This window comes from Lissotriton vulgaris, chromosome 2_1, assembly GCF_964263255.1.
Source record: "Lissotriton vulgaris chromosome 2_1, aLisVul1.2, whole genome shotgun sequence".
Classification (NCBI taxonomy): domain Eukaryota; kingdom Metazoa; phylum Chordata; class Amphibia; order Caudata; family Salamandridae; genus Lissotriton; species Lissotriton vulgaris.
Genome location: NC_141687.1, coordinates 1,972,111,229 through 1,972,130,274, shown reverse-complemented (window position 1 = coordinate 1,972,130,274; position 19,046 = coordinate 1,972,111,229). Strand labels below are relative to the sequence as shown.

Sequence of the window (19,046 nt, the reverse complement as noted above, 5' to 3'; positions counted from 1 at the left end):
ACATCTAACCATTAATACCTGTGCATAAAGGAGAGACCAGCGCCACTTGTATCCCCCCCCCCCCCCCCCCCCCCGCGGCGCTTACATCAAAGGAAGTTAGCGAGGCTCTTGTTTCTGAAAGCGAATGGAGCTCCCACCTATCGCATTTTTCTCCAGGAGTGGAATGGGTGTGCAATGTTCGTTTTAAGCTGTCAATGAGCCCTGTGCACAAAAAGGAAACATGAACTTTGCCAATGCAGAGGTCCTACGAGGAGATGCTGATATCACAATTTGACTGACAGATGGAAGTGTTTATCATCTTCCAAATGCATATCATTCCAGTCGTTCTTAGGTGGGTTGTTTTCTGCTCAGCAACGTATGGCTGCGTTACGCTGGCTCAATTCTAAAGTGTCGTGGGCGAGTTGCTCTTCACAAACAGGGGCACATTATCCGCATAAAATGCAAAATCAGAAAAGGACCAGGTTCGGGCTAGATCAATCAGTGCTTAATTTGAGCCATTGGATGTAGGTAAGGCCCACAGACACACATTTATGGAGACCGGCACATATTTTCCTCCTCAAACTTTGACCCAGAGCAAGCGAAGGAAAAAAACACAAAAGGGGAAGAAGGAAAAAACGAAATACGTTAAAACAGTGAAATAGGGATGTAGCAGCGAGTGTCTATGATGGATGAAGAAGCTTGAGGCAGAATGGAAACTAGGCAGCCTTGGTATTAGTCACCCCTACATTGGATAGTGCTAGATGCCGGCCTCTGAGCTAAATTTGGGCCCCAACACTTATGATACCTATATTTTTTAACTCCGTTTTATTTCTAAACAGTTCTTGCTAGCGAACCCGTTTACGCCCTGCTGACAGGGGCGTTAGGGTCAGCGAATCGAAGCAGGGCCATGCAGCGTTCCCTGCCTCCGACATCATGCTCGGCCTCTGGAATCCAGGCAGTGTATTTGACAATCTCACAAGGCATCGTAAAGCACAATTTGGTAGCGCGTAAAAATGATCTAAAGGTTAAAAATGCAATAGGTCTCGCCTTTGCTAATGGTATTCTATAACAAAGAAAATGGCTTTAACTTAATCAAAGGCGAGACCTGTTGCATTTGCAATGCTTGTTCTTAAGTGCACCCTGAAATATGGTCGAGCCCGCCCAGACCTTTAGGAGCCAGGGTGAAGCATGACACTACTTAAGTGTGTATGGGTTATTTAACAAAAAGGAATTGCTTCCTTTCACACGCTTGAGCGGTTGGTGACCGGGAGGTTTTGACTAATGCCCATCTGCCTCTAATCTAGGTACGATACTGGTGTTGGATATATACTTGAGTTGGGGGGACTTATCCCTACTAGGAGCTCCTCTCCACCTTTCTGGCCCTGGAGAAGATCCCTTTCCCAAGTGGCCATAGTTTGAGAGTAGGTAGAACCGACCACGGCCGGTGGGGACCGGCCACAGCCCGTGGGGGCCGACCAGGGACCGTGGGGGCCGACCACGGCATCTCAGCCATGGACAGCATCTTGACCTTGAACTTGTGTTCCAGAATGGGGTGCAGTACACTGACAGTCTACGGAACAAGGAAATACCAGGTGAGCAAGTACCCATGTCCAATTTTCTTATCTGAGGCCAGAAAAAAAACAGGTCCTTCAACATAAAAGCCCAATACTGACCACAATGGGCCCAATGTTTTATGGTCCAGTTGTCTCAAGTTAATAAGGAAGTGGGCAATACTTTTCACGAGACCCTGTAGATGAAGAACATTTATAAAAGCTTATTTAAACACCAATAGTCAGAAATAACGCATTCCAAAGAAATATTTGGCCCAATCAGATTCATCAATGTCAACAAGTGAACAACATCTGTTCAGTTGACGAGAAACGCAGAAAACAAAAAGATAAAGTTGGACACTGTCTGAACTGATGTGCAGTGTGAAGCCAAAAGAATGTAATGAAAGAACAAGGAGAGCATTATGATAATAAACACAATTACATACAGTCATTCAAAGGTGAAAAGGCTTTCCTCTGCTCATCATTGTAGAAACACTTATCCCAGTAGGACATCAGTTCAGTTCTAATTTTATTTATACGGTGCTGCAGATTTTCCAGGTTAAGGTCGTCTAATAGTTTCACTTCATTTCTCAACTGCAAAAGAAGGAAAAAATTCAACGCTTTTCAGAAATGAAAATAAAAACAGTAGAAAATATTTAATTTAATTACATTTCTTGATACATTTTCATAGGTTGGAACCAAATGCCAAAGTTGCAAAATAACGAAATAAATCTAGGAGGAAAGGACAGGGATTACATTTTTTGTAGGACAAGGCAAGAATGGTATTCTGCAGGGAGACAAGGAAAGATCTACCTGAAGGTTGCCGCCACCGCCAGGAGTCATTTGAGGCAGCGAGGAAGTCCTGCAGCACGCCGCCACCGCCAAGAGTCAAAAACCAGCTGACTCCACGCGCCGCCGCTCCGGGACCACAACTCCCGGCAGCCTACGCGGCGGCGCGCGTTTGACGACGCGAAGGCGCCTGGAGGCGCTCATAAGCGCCGCAGCTACTGGCGGAGCGGGGGGAGACAAGGAAAGATCTACCTGAAGGTTGCCGCCACCGCCAGGAGTCATTTGAGGCAGCGAGGAAGTCCTGCAGCACGCCGCCACCGCCAAGAGTAAAAAACCAGCTGACTCCACGCGCCGCCGCACCGGGACCACAACTCCCGGCAGCCTACGCGGCGGCGCGCGTTTCTGACGACGCGAAGGCGCCTGGAGGCGCTCATAAGCGCCGCAGCTACCCGCTTCGCGGGACGCGAGCGGGACGCCCGGGGCGAAGCCCGGGCAAAGGGCGGGCCCTCTACGGCCCTCATCGGCACGAAGAGGCAGGAGCAGGACCAAGAACGCTGTTCAATTTTAACCAAGTAAGTGCTGTCACCCTTTTACTACTGCATCAGGTGGAACCATCATATTGTTTGACACCCCAAAGACTGCCTCTACTGATACTATCATGACTAAACCCAAAGCATCCTCCGCTCCAATCAATACAATTGAAAATTATATGGTACAGAAAGTTGCCAAAATCAACCAAGATAGGAGGTCCTCACTGGGTCTCAGTTACTCTCCGGACATGCTTATCGGCAATACACCACCACCAGTCTCATCTCTTGACATTAGCAATGAGGTCTTTCAAATACCCGACACCAACTCACTGACCCAACTATTAGTTGAAATTAATGAAACAACCCCCGATTGCACTATAGATCTGGAAAGTAATACCCTAGAGGAGAAAGCCCCCACACCGGTGCCAGCCCCTAGAATAACGAAAAACAAGGGCAAAAATATGTCAAAAAGGGGCGGACTTAGATCTGGGAAAAAATGTCTTGAGGCTGCTCCGGAGGATAAACATGGTGATGAAATTGAGAATAAAGGGGGAGGTGGAATCCACCTAGATGATGACCAATTCAAAAAGCTACTAAACGCTATAGATAACAAAATCAAAGTGATCACTAAACCACTTCTAAGTAAAATTGATTCGCTCACAGCAGAGGTCACCAGATTGGGATCGCTTCTGCAACAAATCACAATAGAAACTTCTAGGCCAGCACATATAAATTTGACAACGGAAGACCCAAAAAACACTAAAGCCCTAGTCTGCCCAGATAGTGCCGCAAACGCTACTCAAAACACTACGCACCAACCTGGCCCAGAGGGTGAAGGGATAGGAACTATAAATTCAGCCCTGAGGGTTGAGGGCCCAGCAGGACCTGCTACCAGAACCACCAACGAGATAGAGAATTTGGATAGAGGTCCTGTAGAATTAATAGTAGAAGCTTCCCCACTAATTCTGGTTCTAGCAAATGTCCCTCAATTAGAACCAGGACAAGAGGAGAACATCCCCTCATTGATAAATAAATCACTCCATTGGCTATCCAAGAATATGGCTTTTAAGCCTGGAGGTAGGGACCAGCTGGCACAAGAAATAGTAAAAGCTAGAAGGGTCGAATGGATCGGAGGTGGCTCTAAAAAGTTTAGGGGGGACTGCGTGGTCTTGCACCTCTCAGACCCCGAAGCCCTACCAAACATTCTAGCTAATATATACCCCCCTCAGCGAAGATCAACAGAAATTGTGCCATTAACGTTGGACTTCTTTTATACAAAAAGGGGAAATGCCATAAACCCAACGTTGTTAAAAACTAAGTGGAACACCATTACTAGAAAATCAAAATACCCACCAAACAAAAGTAACTGGGGAATCACGTTAGAAAACAGGTTCTCCGCCATATCTGGATTAAGCCAATGTGATTGACTACATAGTCAGGCGAGTGCAGGGCATCTAAAGACTATTGAGCTTCACCACAGGAACCCTAGTCTTACTGTGGTAGAAGAACTAGGCCGTAGGTCACCCGACCCCAGAGGATATACCACTGAATCAGTGGAGAACAGCTTATCAACTGCCCAACCAGGTAATACATTGATTGAAGTAAGGTCCCTATCTGATGAACCTTCCCCTAACCTGACTACTCCCTTAAATAAGAGGAGTATGGAAAGAGGAAGCCCCATCAAGATTATCTCTTGGAATATTGCAGGTATCCAAAATAAAATTGAGACCCCGGAATGGTGCGACTTCATAGATTCTTATGACATTGTACTGTTACAAGAGACTTGGTCAGTGTCTCCAGTATTTCGCCAGGGATTCCTAAATTTTTATGTGCCCGCGAAGAAGAATCTAAGGGGACGCCCTTCAGGGGGCTTAACCATTTGGCTACGCCAAACTCTGCAATGTACTACTAAACAAAATTTTATTCCAAATAGTGACCTACTTTCTATCCTGCTTACTTGCAACGATGGTTGCAAGCTGGCAATATACAACATCTATGCCAGGGGGACTCTAGGGGGTATACCCTCAGATATAATAGCTGCTCTAGATGTGGACCTGGAGAAGTTATCTACTCAGTATAATATAGTAGTAGGAGGAGACCTAAATACAACATTTGAGCCTCTAGGCTGTGAGGATAATGATCTGACTTACGAAGAAGACACGAAATGGGGAATTCCTCAGTTGGACATTCCAGTGGTTAAAAAATGGTCACAAGTAGCTATCCAGGTGAAAAGTTTATGCCTATCCAGAGGATTGAGGGCAGTAAATGGCCGCACTCAGTCTGATCCTCAGGGCAGACATACCTTTGATAATCTTAGATCAAGCAGCAGAATTGATTATATTCTGATGGACATTAGAGCCTGGAACAAAGTGATTGATATGCAGGTCATATCTAGGTTGGAGAGTGATCACAACCCTCTGTCCTTAACATTTAATCTCGAACAAAAATCCATGACAGAAAACTTAGCTAGGAACCTCACTACCTCAGACGTTGTTTTAACAAACGACGTCCGTCATGTCAGATGGGCAACTTTAGTGGCCAACGAAGAGGATAGGCAGGTCCTTGAGGGGCTAGTTATTGATGAAGTCGCCAGATTGCAGGTTTTAATGAATGAGGGAGATTTTAGAAGGGAAATTGAAGAGTCACAGCCAAAGTTTTTTGCCAACCTCCAGAAATTGTTCTTGAAAGCTGGCAAGAAGAAGAAGGGAAATGTACAATTTATAAAAAAGGGTTGGTATGACCAATCATGTAGAGTAGCAAGGCATAACCTTAGTAATGCACTTAGGTCTAAAATGGGAGTTTTGAAAGCTAGAGACGAATATAGAAAAACTCAGGTAAAGGCAAAAAAGCAATGGGATGAGAATCTCTGGTTAGAGCTGAAAAAGGCTTGTGCTGACAAACATCAGAAAGAGTTTTGGGCCATACTAAAATGGGGTTCAGGGGGTGTAGCAAAATGCCCAAAAAATCACGTTCCGAAAGAGTCTTGGGTTGACTTCTTCAAACCCCAATACGCTGGCAGCATAGGACAACAGATAGCTCTTCCCCTAGAAAAGGTCTTCTATGTCAATGGACCTTTTACACTAAAAGATGCACATGAGGCAATGGATGGAGTGACCAGAGGCAGGGCACCAGGCATTGATGGGATACCGGCTGACGTTTTCCTGTTAGATAGAGACAGCTGGTGCAAATACTTCGTATGGCTCGGGAATGCTATTGCACAGGGGGCGAAGATTCCCTCTACGTGGAAAGGAGCAGAAATTGTTCCCGTTTACAAAAAAGGAGATAAGGCTCTAGCAAGCAACTACAGGCCAATCAGCCTTATTGACTGTGCCCAAAAATTGATGGGTAGGCTGGTTCAAAAGAAGCTACAAACCTGGATAGTTGACAAGGACATCCTTTCGCCTTATCAAGCTGGATTTCGCCCTTTAACCAGCTCTGTTGATCAAGTGTTCCATTTTTTAACTATTTATTGGAAGAACGTCACCCTGCTAAATGGTCCCCTGCTCGCTGTTTTTGTCGACCTGAAGGCCGCATTTGATTTAGTTCCCCGTCAAAAACTCTGGGATGTTTTAAGGGATCTAGGAATAAGCCCGGAACTACTAACTTTGCTTGTAAGACTCCACGAGAACAACTATGCCCGGATAAGGTGGGGAACCCAGGGGGAGGTCACGGAAACCTTTCCTGTGGAGAGAGGAGTAAGGCAGGGCTGTGTCCTTGCTCCCACGTTATTCTCCCTCTACATAAACGGCATCGTGGATTTTCTGAAGCAAACTCCGACGGACGCTCCATTACTGGATGGGAAGCGAGTACCAGTACTTATGTTCGCGGACGACACCTTGCTGGTCTCGCGGACCCCTAGCGGCTTACAAAAGACACTAAACGCTTTTGGAGAATTCTGCCGGATCCGAGGCTTAGAAATAAATACATCTAAAACAAAATTTATGAACCTGAATCCCTCTAAGAAATACAAGGGGAAAATGGTCTACAATGGGGCTTTCTTAGAAGAAGTTGACGCCTTCACCTATCTAGGCATTTCTATGAATGCTTGTATGAATTGGAGATCTCATATGGACCTTGTAATGTTAAAATACAATCAGTTGGCAGGGGCAATAACAAAGAAGTATAAAACTTCATTTTCAAAACCAATCCAGCCAACATTGGAGATCTATGGCATGAAAGTGCTGGGTGCATGTCTTTATGGGTCAGAACTTTGGGGCTTCACCAATTTGAAAGCTTTATCAGCGGCAGAAAATAAATTTCTCCGAGGGTTAATCGGAGTCCCGCAGAGTACCCCCATCACCCCTCTCCTTTATGATCTGGGGAGAAAAAGGATTGAGGACTTGATTAGACTTCGCCCCCTCCTTTATTGGAGGCGTATAAAAACTACTCCGGAACTGAGCCACTATGCCGCTGCCCTATTGGATGTTGTCAATTCTGATACCTTTCACAAAGTAGTTTGGTTAAAAGAGGTGAGGAAACTACTTCAAAAATTGCACCTCGAACACTTGTGGTCTGAAACCGACCCAGATGTCTTTCCTTCCAAGAATGCATTAAAAAAGCTATATTGGGAAATGATAAATAATGCCACATTGGTCTCCAGCCAATCCCCTGCCTTGACATCCCAGTTCTTAGAGATAAAAACACTTCCTATGTTTGAATTGTTCTGGGATTTGATCTCCAAGCCTCTAGATAGGAAATTGTTTTTTCAGTTCAGAGTTGGCACCCTACCCCTAAATGCTTTTACTGTAAAATGGTTCCCCGATAATGTTAGCACATGCTCTTATTGCAAATCCCATGCAGAAGATACTTTGCACTTTTTATTCGTATGTCCATTATACGCTGCCCCAAGGAGCAGATGGCTGAAACCTGCATGCAAAAACTTGGGCACAAGGAGATGCCTCGAGGCTTACAGGGTCCTGAAATCAAACTGTGCCCCTCAACTTGTAATTGCAGTCGCCAAGTTCCTGGGCTGGGCTTGGATTATACGCACGCGCACTTTAAAACCCCCATGATCTACATGAACTTCCATTGGACTGTGATGATTCTTTTTAATGACTAATTTTTAAAGATTTATTCGCCAACAAAGCAATATTGCATGTTATTTAATTTGTTTTTTACTGTTAGATTAGTATTTATTATGTTTAGATAGGGATGAAAGCTTTTATGACAATGTTGTCGAATAAAGCATTTAAACTTGAACTTGAAAACTTGGTATTCTGCAGCGTCACAACATTCAAATATTCAACTTCCTAGTCTTAATATATCAAACAGTGTATTGGCCACCTATATCAGAGAGAGAGAAAACGTCAGTTAAACGTCACACAGATTCCTGTCTGTATGTCATTTACAACTAATGTAAGTGGTGTTAAGTTCAACATAAGCAATATGATATATAAAGACACTGGATGTATATTTTAGGTTTGCTTGCTTTTATTGCAGAAAATGCAGTGCTATAAAAACTAAATTTCATAAGGAACATTGAAATATTGAAGTATGAAATATTTCACTGAACTTGGTAAAATATTGATTTAATCATTTTAATGAGCGTTCATAAACCATCCTTCAACTCTTTATCATAAGGGCTACTAGGATTGTATGCCACAAAAGATGAAATTACAAAACAGGTATTTAAATTAGGCGTAAAAAAAAACCAATAACATTCTCTGATGGCTTACATCAAATCAAGTCAGTATGTAGCGCCAGATGTTGCTACTGCTAGGGACATTTTCATGTGGGGTCAAACAAACTGATTGAGCCTGGTGAGGGACGGATTGGGGGCGAGTAGAAAATGCATACATTTAGTTTATTCAAGGATGTCATTAAAAAGTGCTGTTTTTGCTTTTTTTTTTATGGCATATCACATCACATCTGTTACCCATGTTAGAAAACGTCCACATTGGTGGAGACGTATGTTGAACGCGGGGGCCTTTATATACCACCTTGTTCTTTTTGACATCCGAGGACGAAATGCATGCAACTTCCCTATGGTCATAGGTCAATGGCTATGTGACACTGAAGCAAATAATGTACTTCTAAAAACCAAAACAAATGCTTAAAATAAAAAAGTCAGTATGTATGGTTGTGCCGCAATGTGTTTGCATATGCATGCGCTTGGTGTATGTGTGCTTATGAACAGTAAGATTACATGGAAGATTTTGGGTTCCATCTTGGGAGACCCAGGACGGACTGGAGGAGCATAAGAAGGTAGAGGAATTTCATCGGACAGATTTGTGAATCACTATAGTCCATGTAGGAAGCTGTTTCTTTAACCCCTTCCATGCTCATGACGAGCTCAGCTCGTCATGAGGCACAGTTGAGCTGTGCTGATGATGAGCTGAGCTCGTCATGAATGGTGCCTACTAGTAATTTCCAGCACAGGGGAAAAATAACCACAGCAGCGATGTGGTTAAATAGTGGACAAAAACAAGGTGCACTAGGTAAAAAGTCCAGGCAGAAGCAAAAATATTAACACTAGATGCTCACTTTTGTGTTACTGTGGGCAAGAAGTTTAGGCTTACAAGAGAGTAGTGCTTTTTGAAAGTAGAAAACCACAGTAGAAAAGAGTTGCTTTTTTGAAGTTTATTAGCAGGAAAACGTCTCCAAGATGTCCACACAAGAACAGCTGTGATTCAAGTGCCAGGACAACATTCTGGCTCAGATCATGAATGTATTAACATTCCAATCTTAAAGAAACACAACCAGAGATAATGTAACACATCTTCCCTTCTAAAAATAAATAAAAAATAAATATATATATACATAATATATAATACAAACAAGAACATAACATATAATCATAGAATTTGATAGTTACAACATATAATCATTGAGCTTGACAGGCTTTACAATAATCCTTCCAGATAATCTCCTTGAACAAGGGACATCTCTCTTGATTGGATTGGAAAAGGTTTGTTGAACGTTGTTAGGAGATGTCTCTGTTGACACAGGAGGAATAGTATGAGAATTAGATGACACAACATTTGGATTGGGTTTGGCTGTAGAAATATCACTGTTTCTGTTTAACCCTAACTTTCGTTCCAACTCATTGCATAAAACAATGTTACCTAAATTCCATTTGCGACCATCATCTAACAGCACACAATTTCTCATAACCTTCAACACCTTCTTTGGATGAGACCACTTAGAAGAACCATCCTTTGACAAACCAAAACGAGACGATCTCACAAGATCACCTATATGAAAAGGCCTTTCCAATTTCTTGATTCTATTGTTGTGTCTATCCACATATTTCTGTTGGTAAACATGCATCCTATCATTTAGACTCTCCTTATGAATAAGACTTTTAGAAGTTTTGAGCATCCATGCAGGGGTTACTCTATTACCCGCAGAACGTCCCTTAAGAAGATGGAAAGGTGATACCAAGGTTGCAGAATGTGGAGTATTGCGATAACTCCAAATCATATCTTTAACCGCAACTTTACAATCGGCACCTTCAACCATGGCCAATTGTATGCATTCCTTCAGCACACGGTTGAATCTCTCAACCATACCGTTCTCTCTTGGACAATAAACTGCAGTAGTAATGTGTTTCACACCACACAAGCGTAGATATCCTTGGAATTCACTAGCTACAAATTGTGGACCATTGTCTGTGGTGATGGTTTCAGGAAAACCCTCCCTATGGAACAATTCGTCACAAAAATTGACAATATTGGAAGCTTTGATCTCCTTCACAAACGCTACTTCAAGGCCATTTACTGTAATAATCCATTAAGACGATGGCGAATTTCCCAACAATGTTACCAATGCTAAACGGACCACAAATGTCCATCGCTAATCTTTGCCATGGTTTGTCTGGAAACACAACTGAACTAATGTTAGATTCTTGGGAAACATGAGATTTATCACTACAAGTGCATGCTGAACAATTCCTCACACGCCTTTCCACATCTTTATCTATACCAGGCTACCAAAAATCACACCTGCACCTTCTTTTCATGCCAGACATTCCTGAATGTCCCACATGAACTAGGTCTAACAATCTATCCCGTAAACTTGACGGTACCACAAGTTTATCTGCTCTCCTGACAATACCCGTTTCTATGTTATAAGATAGTTCTGGCCACACAGTTTTATATTCAGATAGTTCACAATCACTCCATGAGAAATTATTGCACGGTGAGGTTAACCGTTCAATTACTTCCTTCAAAATAAGGTCATCTTGAACTGCTTTTTTCCACTCTACCTCATCAATTGCACCATTACAAACTTCTTGTACAGTGGCTATTGACCATTCCTCATCTTGGTCAGATACAGAATCCTCATCACAGATAGGAAGACGGGATAAGCAATCGGCATTGACATTTTTAATGCCTGGTACATACTTCATTAAGAAATCATACTACTGTAGTTTATAAATCCATTTTGCAATTCTAGGAGTAGCCTTCCCAGCACCTTTGGTTGAAAATATATCTACAAGGGGTTTGTGGTCAGTTCTTAATTCGAAATTTGTGCCCCACACAATTCCTAAAATAAATTACACCCCAGAAACAAGCCAAAGCTTCCTTCTCAATAACTGAATACGAAGGTTCAGCACCCTTTAACGTGCGGGAAGCAAAAGCGACAACCCATTCTGATTTGTCCTTACCCTGCATCAAAACCGCTCCTAAACCATATGCACTTGCATCATTGACAATGATCGACTTCTTGTTGGGATCAAAAGGTTTAAGTGCAACAGCATCTATTATCTCTTTTTTCACATCCTGAAAGACTAACTGGCATTCAGAACTCCACACAAATTAAACACCGTTTTTCATTAATGATCTTAAACCAAAAACTTTGGAAGCAAAATTCGGCACAAATTTAGAATAATACTCAGCAAGCCCTAAAAAGGAACGAAGTTGGTCTTTGTCAGACGGAGATGGAGCATTTTTTATAGCATCCAATAAATTTTTCTTAGGCTTAACACATTGCACTGACAGGGTGTGCCCCAAATATTCAATTTCATTAGTAGCAAATTTACATTTTTCAGCAGCAACCGTTAAACCAGCATTCTGAAGTTTATGTAACACACCATTCAAGATTTTGTCGTGCATATTTTTGTCTTCACCCCACACCAATATATCATCTTGAAACACTAACATGTTAGGTATTCCTTCAAGAACCCTAGTCATAACTCTCTGAAAGACAGCTGATGCAGAGGACAACCCAAAAGGCATTCTTAGGAATTGAAAGGCTCCCTCTGGAGTAATAAAAGACGTTAAATGGCGAGACTCAGGATGTAATTTTATCTGATAAGCATTTGACAAATCAATTGACAAAAAATATTTAGCATTTCTGACAGAGGCCACCATCTCGTTGATATTGGGTAAGAGATAGCGATCTACCCAAATATTCTTGTTTAAATCTCTTAAATCCACACACATGCGCAATTTGCCGTTGGGTTTTCGTGCCAAAACAACTGGACTAAGCCAATCAGATACTTCGATAGGTTCAATAATGTTTTGTTGACACAAACGATCAAGTTCTACCTTAAGTTGGGACCTTAACACTAAGGGAACATTACGAACTTTGTGGACAATAGGTGTACAGTCTGGTTTGAGAATGATACGATGTTCAAATTTCTTAAGACAGCCTAATTTTGTACTAAATAAATCAGGAAATTTTTTGTGCCATTCTGAGCTTGCATCATCTTGGGTTAGTAAAACTACATCAGAATGTTTTTTGTGCCAATTAGGAGATAATACAACTTTATCAGGATGATTGGGATCAAGAGTCATTCCTAAATTCCACAATTCTTTCCATCCTAATAAGGCTCTTCCTTTTTCTACGACATAAACAGTACCTGGAGTGTTCCTGTCTTTAACAATAATTTCAGATTCGAAACATCCAATAACAGGTAATTTGATACCTAAATAACCTACAGGAGTTCTTTGAGAACAAGTAAGACTAGGTTTGCCACAAGCCTCCCACATATTTTTGTCAATAATGGTATATAATGAACAGGAGTCAGCCCAAAGAAATAACATGTGACTATTGATCATAACTTCACATTTGGGAGGTTGAATTTCATCATCAACTTGGTTAACTTCATTCCAAATAGCCATGACTTCAATGTCAGTATCACTATCAGAATAATTAGATTGATCAATAAAGTTAACAGAATTTTTCCAAGCATTAGGATTGTCAGATCTACACATTTTCGCAAAATGACCAGTCTTGTTACACTTGAAACATGTAACATTTGATGCGGACACCAAGAATTTTCTGAAGTATGTCTTGCATTTCCACATCTGAAACACAATTGCTTGTTAAAACTTTGTGACTTGCTAGAAGATGGTTTATTGTACGACATAGTGGTTTTATTACCATTGGAAAATGTTCGAGGTTTAACTCTGAAATCACGTTTCATGTTATGTCTATTGTCGAAAGATTTGGATTTGTTATTAACAACAACGCACACATCATTAGATTCTTTGCTATCAGCAAACTTAGAATCCTTGCTATGTGCACTGCTTATTTCTTTAACATATCTAGAATTATTCTCAACTCTTCTAGCAATTGAAATAGTTTTATGAAGAGACGGATCTTTTAAGTCTAATAATTTCTCTTGGATTTTAGTATTGTTGGTTCTATTAATGAATTGATCTCTTATAATCTCTTCATGTAAATCCTTAAATTTACAAGTGACCGCTAGTCTTCTTAAAACAGTAACATATTGTTCCACAGTTTCACCAGGTAACTGTGCCCTTGAAAAGAATTTATGTCTTTCTACTACTATGCTTGTTTTTTTGCCAAAATTTTCCTCTAAAGCCTTCAGAGAATCAAGATATTCATCAGAAGAAAATGCATCAATTTTTGAAGAATCAAATACAACTTCTTCATCGCTAAGATCTTCATCACCTACCTTAGAAATAACCTTGTTAGACTGTATAGGTAAAGTTTTTAACACTTTCCTACCTTCCACACCAAGACTGTGTTTAAGCAGAGCTAATTTGCGTGAAGCTAAAAATACTTCTCCACCAATGGCTTCTAAATATGTTTCAAAAGACTCGCGCCAATCCTCCCAGTTCATAGGAGGAATGCCGGGGTCTTGTAAAAATTTTGGTGGAGCTAAAATAGTATTGGTTTCCATAGTGACAAAAACGATGTACAATACAGAATAATAATAGTGTTAACTGTATGTAATAATAATATTAAGGGAAAGAAAGAGAAAAAAAAAAAATAAACTGACAAAATAAAAGTAGTCACCGTAGTCTCTTTCTTCCTGTTGAACGTTGATTGTAGATAGAATAAGGTTAAAACATAGTTTTAATGTTGTAAAAGCTTTGCGGTATATAATTAGTTAATTTAACGTGAAGATCGAAGAGTTGCTAAGCAACGCGCCCCAGAATGCATTGCGCGTCCAGAATGCATTGCGCATCATCGGTGTATTTCCTGAAGCTTCCTGGATCCTGCCGTTGGAACGGAGCACAGCGCATCCACGAGCAAGGTAGATTACTCAAAAGATGCACTTGAAGAATCTCGTGCCCGACTTTGTAAAATGCAAATTGGTTTTGGTTTTTCCCCGTATTGTTAAAGCGGTGATAATTTGGGAAATCACAGCGCGCTCGTTCAAAACAACACGCAGCTTTCACACGCCGCCGCTCCTTTCACAACGCTGTACTGAAAGCAATGTCCAACGTCTTTTAATCATACGCTGCTCCTTTCACAGCGTTTCTTCTTCCAAAACACAAATACTCAACGGAATGAAGCGCATTTGAAAGAGTCTATTGATAGGAGATTAATTTACTCACGGCATTAATCTTCCTTTTTCTTCTTTTTGCGAAGATAAAAAAAAAAAAAAAATACAAGAACACCACGGGGTCAATAACTGGTGGGTTGTTTCTTCCCTCGTCGCCACTTTTGAAAGTAGAAAATCACAGTAGAAAAGAGTTGCTTTTTTGAAGTTTATTAGCAGGAAAACGTCTCCAAGATGTTCACACAAGAACAGCTGTGATTCAAGTGCCAGGACAACATTCTGGATCAGATCATGAATGTATTAACATTCCAATCTTAAAGAAACACAACCAGAGATAATGTAACAGTGCTCAGCATTTGTTGTACTGCGAGGCAATAAATGAGACACTCATGAATAAATCAGACCACAATATTGGTATTTTTATATACATTTTGATACCAAGAACTTTATTATGAAGTATGCACTTTAAAACAAAATGAATTTTTACAAGTAAATTGTTCACTTAAATGCATCTTTACGCAGCAATGCTTCTCTTTGGGATAAAAGGCATACGTTGCATACAGTTATTTGCGATCGGTGTCTTGGCGTGTAGGAAGGTAGAATCCAAGCATGGTTACCCCAACTTTTTGACTGGTTTCCAGGACCCCAGTCACTGTGCTTTTTCCCTAAATTGACCATAATAACTCCTGTACCTCCCCAAATGGCTATTGGTGTACCATTGTAAGTCCCTAGTATATGGTCCTGAGGTACCCAGGGCATTTGTACACCAGGCGTCCCCCATGGGCTGTAGCATGTATTGTGACAATGGGAGTCCACCTAAACTGTGACTACAGGCCTGTCATTGCAGTCTGTATTGAGTTGGTGCTTGAACCTCTCACCACAGATATGAGTTTCCTTATATGTGGGGTCACTACACTTAAAACCTATAAGTCACCCCTATGGTGGGCGTTCAGTCCTGAGGGAAGGGTGCTTGGTTAGAAGTGTAAAAGGTGCCCTAGCATGAGCAGGACACCCCTAAAAAAGCCTGGAGTTGATTCTCCAGGCTTTGTAAATGTGGTCTTAATACATATAGTAGACATCTGCCATTACGAAATGTCTAACTATATAGTGGATGCACTAAACCTGGTAATGTTTGGTACCAAGCAAACACAAGGAGATAGACGGAGCGTTGAAACTTTTCAGACACTCAACCCCAGTCACACATCTGCGTTGTATTCATCATCATTCTTTAGCTCACTCCGCCACCCCAATTCAGACACAGCTATATGCAAATCAGTCTAGACCATGTGCCCCATGGGAACAGTCCAGACCGAATTGCCAAGCCATGTCTTGGTCATGTCTTTGTTACTAAACCTGTTGGAATCATACCACAACACTGATTCCACTGTTGGAAGTATGATGCTCTGTCCTGGGGGCTCCTTTGTGGTAAGCCCCTGTACTACCAGTAACAGCCTTTCTGATGGATACATCTGCCAGTGGATTCCTCACCTTGTGAATATCCCCTGCACCAGCAGCATTCAGAAATTTTTGTAGCTCTCCACGCCGACGAGGAAGACGTTATAGAAGCATGGCTCCGCTCGCGACCCCGTTGACTTCACTGGAGCCATAAAGGAGCCTCGTCGGCGTGATGTATTCGGCTCCCTTTTTTCCGCGCAGTCGACGCTAATGGAAAGGGGCGACCACTCGGTCCCCCCGAACGTATGGTGGAGTACCCCGATCCCCCCGGGAAGCCATCTTGGGCGGGAGGCGAGTCTCGGCTGGTATGCCCAAAGCGGCGTAGCCGGGGCGCGCTTTTTCCCGCCCAAGAGTGGGTTGTCCTAGACACTGAAGCCGCCAGCCACGCCCCCGGAGGCGGGTGGAGGCGGGTTTACGCCCGCCCGAAGAAGGATAAAAGGAGCGACAAGCTAAGGAAGCATCCTCTTGTTCCTGTGCTCTGAAGCTGCACCTCCCCGCTGCACGTGAGCTCGAGACGGAACGAAGAGCCAATTTTGAGCGTTTTAAGTCTTGTCTTTGTTCTTCCAGGAAATCAGCGTTGGAGAATGCCGGGCAAGAAGGCCGGAAAGCGGGTCGGAACCGATCAGATGCTCCGCATGCTCGTAAAAGACATGGCCGAGATGAAGAAACAGATGGCGGCAATGAACTGTGTAGGGGGCCCTAAGCGAGTCGTCGGACCAGCATTGCCGGGAGTAGTCCCTAACGGGAGAAATAGAAGGGCCAAGAAGGGAGCAACTGGGGGAGAGGCCCCGGTTCCCGAGCATCCGCCGGCGCACCCTGATACACCGACTGAGGCGCCGATCCCGGTCCCGAAGGAGGGGCAACCAATTCCCGTTGTAGTGACCCCTGTGAACGGGGAGGATATGCCTCCCGAGTTGGCTGCACAGCTGGCAGCATGGTTGGGGAAAGAGAGTGAGGGGGCTACGGCAGATGACGCCAGGGCAGTAATGAGGCAGTTGCGGCAATCAAGAGAGGCTGCAAAGGCACCATGTCCTTTTGTTCCCCCGCAGGCTCCAGTGGGACAACCCGCAGTGGGCATGAGTTCGGCAGCGACTACGGTTACAGCTTCCGGTTCAGGTAAGCAGCTACTGCCGATTGCGGGGGAGGGGTCAGTACCCTCGAGGAGGGAGAAAGTGGCTCAGCATATTCCGATGGAAATCAAGGAGAGGATATGGGCTGAAAAATATGTAAACATGTTTTCTTTACTAACTGATCATTACGAGATTGAGCACGTGAAAGCTCAAAAAGAGTTTATGCACCCGAGTGTTTGGCGCGCCAAGATGGCCGCTTTTAGAGTCGATGAGACGATAGGTAATTGGGGCAGAGCATTTGGCATATTCACTTCAATTATGGGGGAACGGAGGCCTGAACTGTTGGCCGAGTTACCCGTGTACCAGACACGTATTATGGAGTTTTCTCAGACATATGAGGGCAGTCAGTGGTTTTGTTATGATAATATTTTTCGTAAGGCCAAGGAGTTCGACACATCTCTGACGTGGGATTGTTACGACTCCATTTCCTGGCAAAAAATGGAGAAATCAGGCATGACAAAGGCGCCATTGTTGGGGGGAAACGGGGGCGAGTTTTCCCGCCATTCATCTGGGGCGCCCTTTCGGGCGGGTTCAAGTAACGAGCATCACTCAAGGTCGAATGGCAATACAGGTAAAAAAGGGGTCTGCTGGAATTTTAACAGGGGAAAGTGTACAAGGCCCCAGGGGTCATGCAAGTTTAGGCACGACTGTGGGGGGTGTGGACAGTCCTCGCATCCCGAGACCATCTGCAGAGCCAAAACGGGTGATAACGGAAGTAGGGGAAGCGCCAAACAGGTCTGAAATAGTCCGAGGGGCGCCTTTACCTACCCCGGTTGATACCATGGCAATGATTCCTTGGCTCAATGAATACCCGGATCATGTCTCCGCTGGGGTGTTGCGAGACGGTTTTTCGTATGGTTTCCGCATCCCAGTGGGGAATTTTCAGGGTAAAGCACATTGTAGGAACCAACTGTCGGTCCTGCAGAATACGGCGGTGGTACAAGCGAAGATTGGGAAGGAGGTGACCCGGGGTCGGGTTGCCGGACCATTCGACATGCCACCAGTTGCTAATTTTGTTTGTTCACCCTTGGGAGTGGTCCCCAAGAAGGACCCGGGTGAGTTTAGATTAATACATAACTTGTCAGCCCCGAGAGGTCTTTCGGTGAACGATGCGATAGACCCGGAGGTGTGTTCGGTGCGGTACGCATCTTTCGATGATGCCGTCGCCATGTTGAATCGCCTGGGGCCCGGAGCGCTGATGGCCAAATCAGACATCGAGTCAGCGTTCCGGTTGCTCCCGGTACACCCAGACGATCAGCGTCTCCTTGGTTTTATGTTTCAGGGGCGCTATTACATGGATAAATGTATGCCAATGGGATGCTCCATATCTTGTGCTTATTTTGAGAAATTCAGTTGTTTTTTGCAATGGGCATTTACAAGAATGACGGGGTTTCAGCATGTTATGCATTATCTTGACGATTTTCTGTTCCTGGGGGCAGCCGGGGACCCAGAATGTGCACAGGCTTTAAAAGAATTTTGTGGTCTGATGAGTCAGTTTGGTGTGCCATTGGCGCCAGGTAAGACTGTGGGGCCATCTACTTCGCTCGAGATTCTTGGAATAGAGCTTGATTCCGAAGAGGGTTGCTTCCGGTTGCCCAGAGAAAAGGTGAGGAAATTCAGGGCCTCGCTTGAAACATGTATTAGGGAGACTAAGGTAAATTTGCATCAATTGCAGCAGACTGTGGGTCAATTGAATTTTGCCCTTAGAGTGATGCCAATGGCCCGCCCTTTTTCCCGCTCGATTGCACAAGCCATGGTCGGTCTTAAAGAGGGGCACCACCGCACGAGGCTCTCGGCAGAGATTCGCCAGGACATGCGTATTTGGTTGACATTCCTGGCGGATTTCAATGGTCGGGTTGTCTGGAACAAGCCGGCGGTGTCCTCCGAGGAGTTGGGGTTGTGGACAGATTCG

The 19,046-nt window shown here is 43.5% G+C and overlaps 1 protein-coding gene across 1 annotated transcript in view; it reads right to left on the bottom strand.

The window, feature by feature from the left end:
• LOC147733583 (protein regulator of cytokinesis 1-like) overlaps positions 1-19,046 on the bottom strand; it is a 394,866-nt gene that overhangs the window by 99,708 nt on the left and 276,112 nt on the right. The window contains exon 7 of the mRNA XM_086958172.1: positions 1,976-2,123. Coding sequence (XP_086814298.1) covers positions 1,976-2,123 — 148 coding nt within the window. The remainder of the gene's footprint in view (positions 1-1,975; positions 2,124-19,046) is intronic.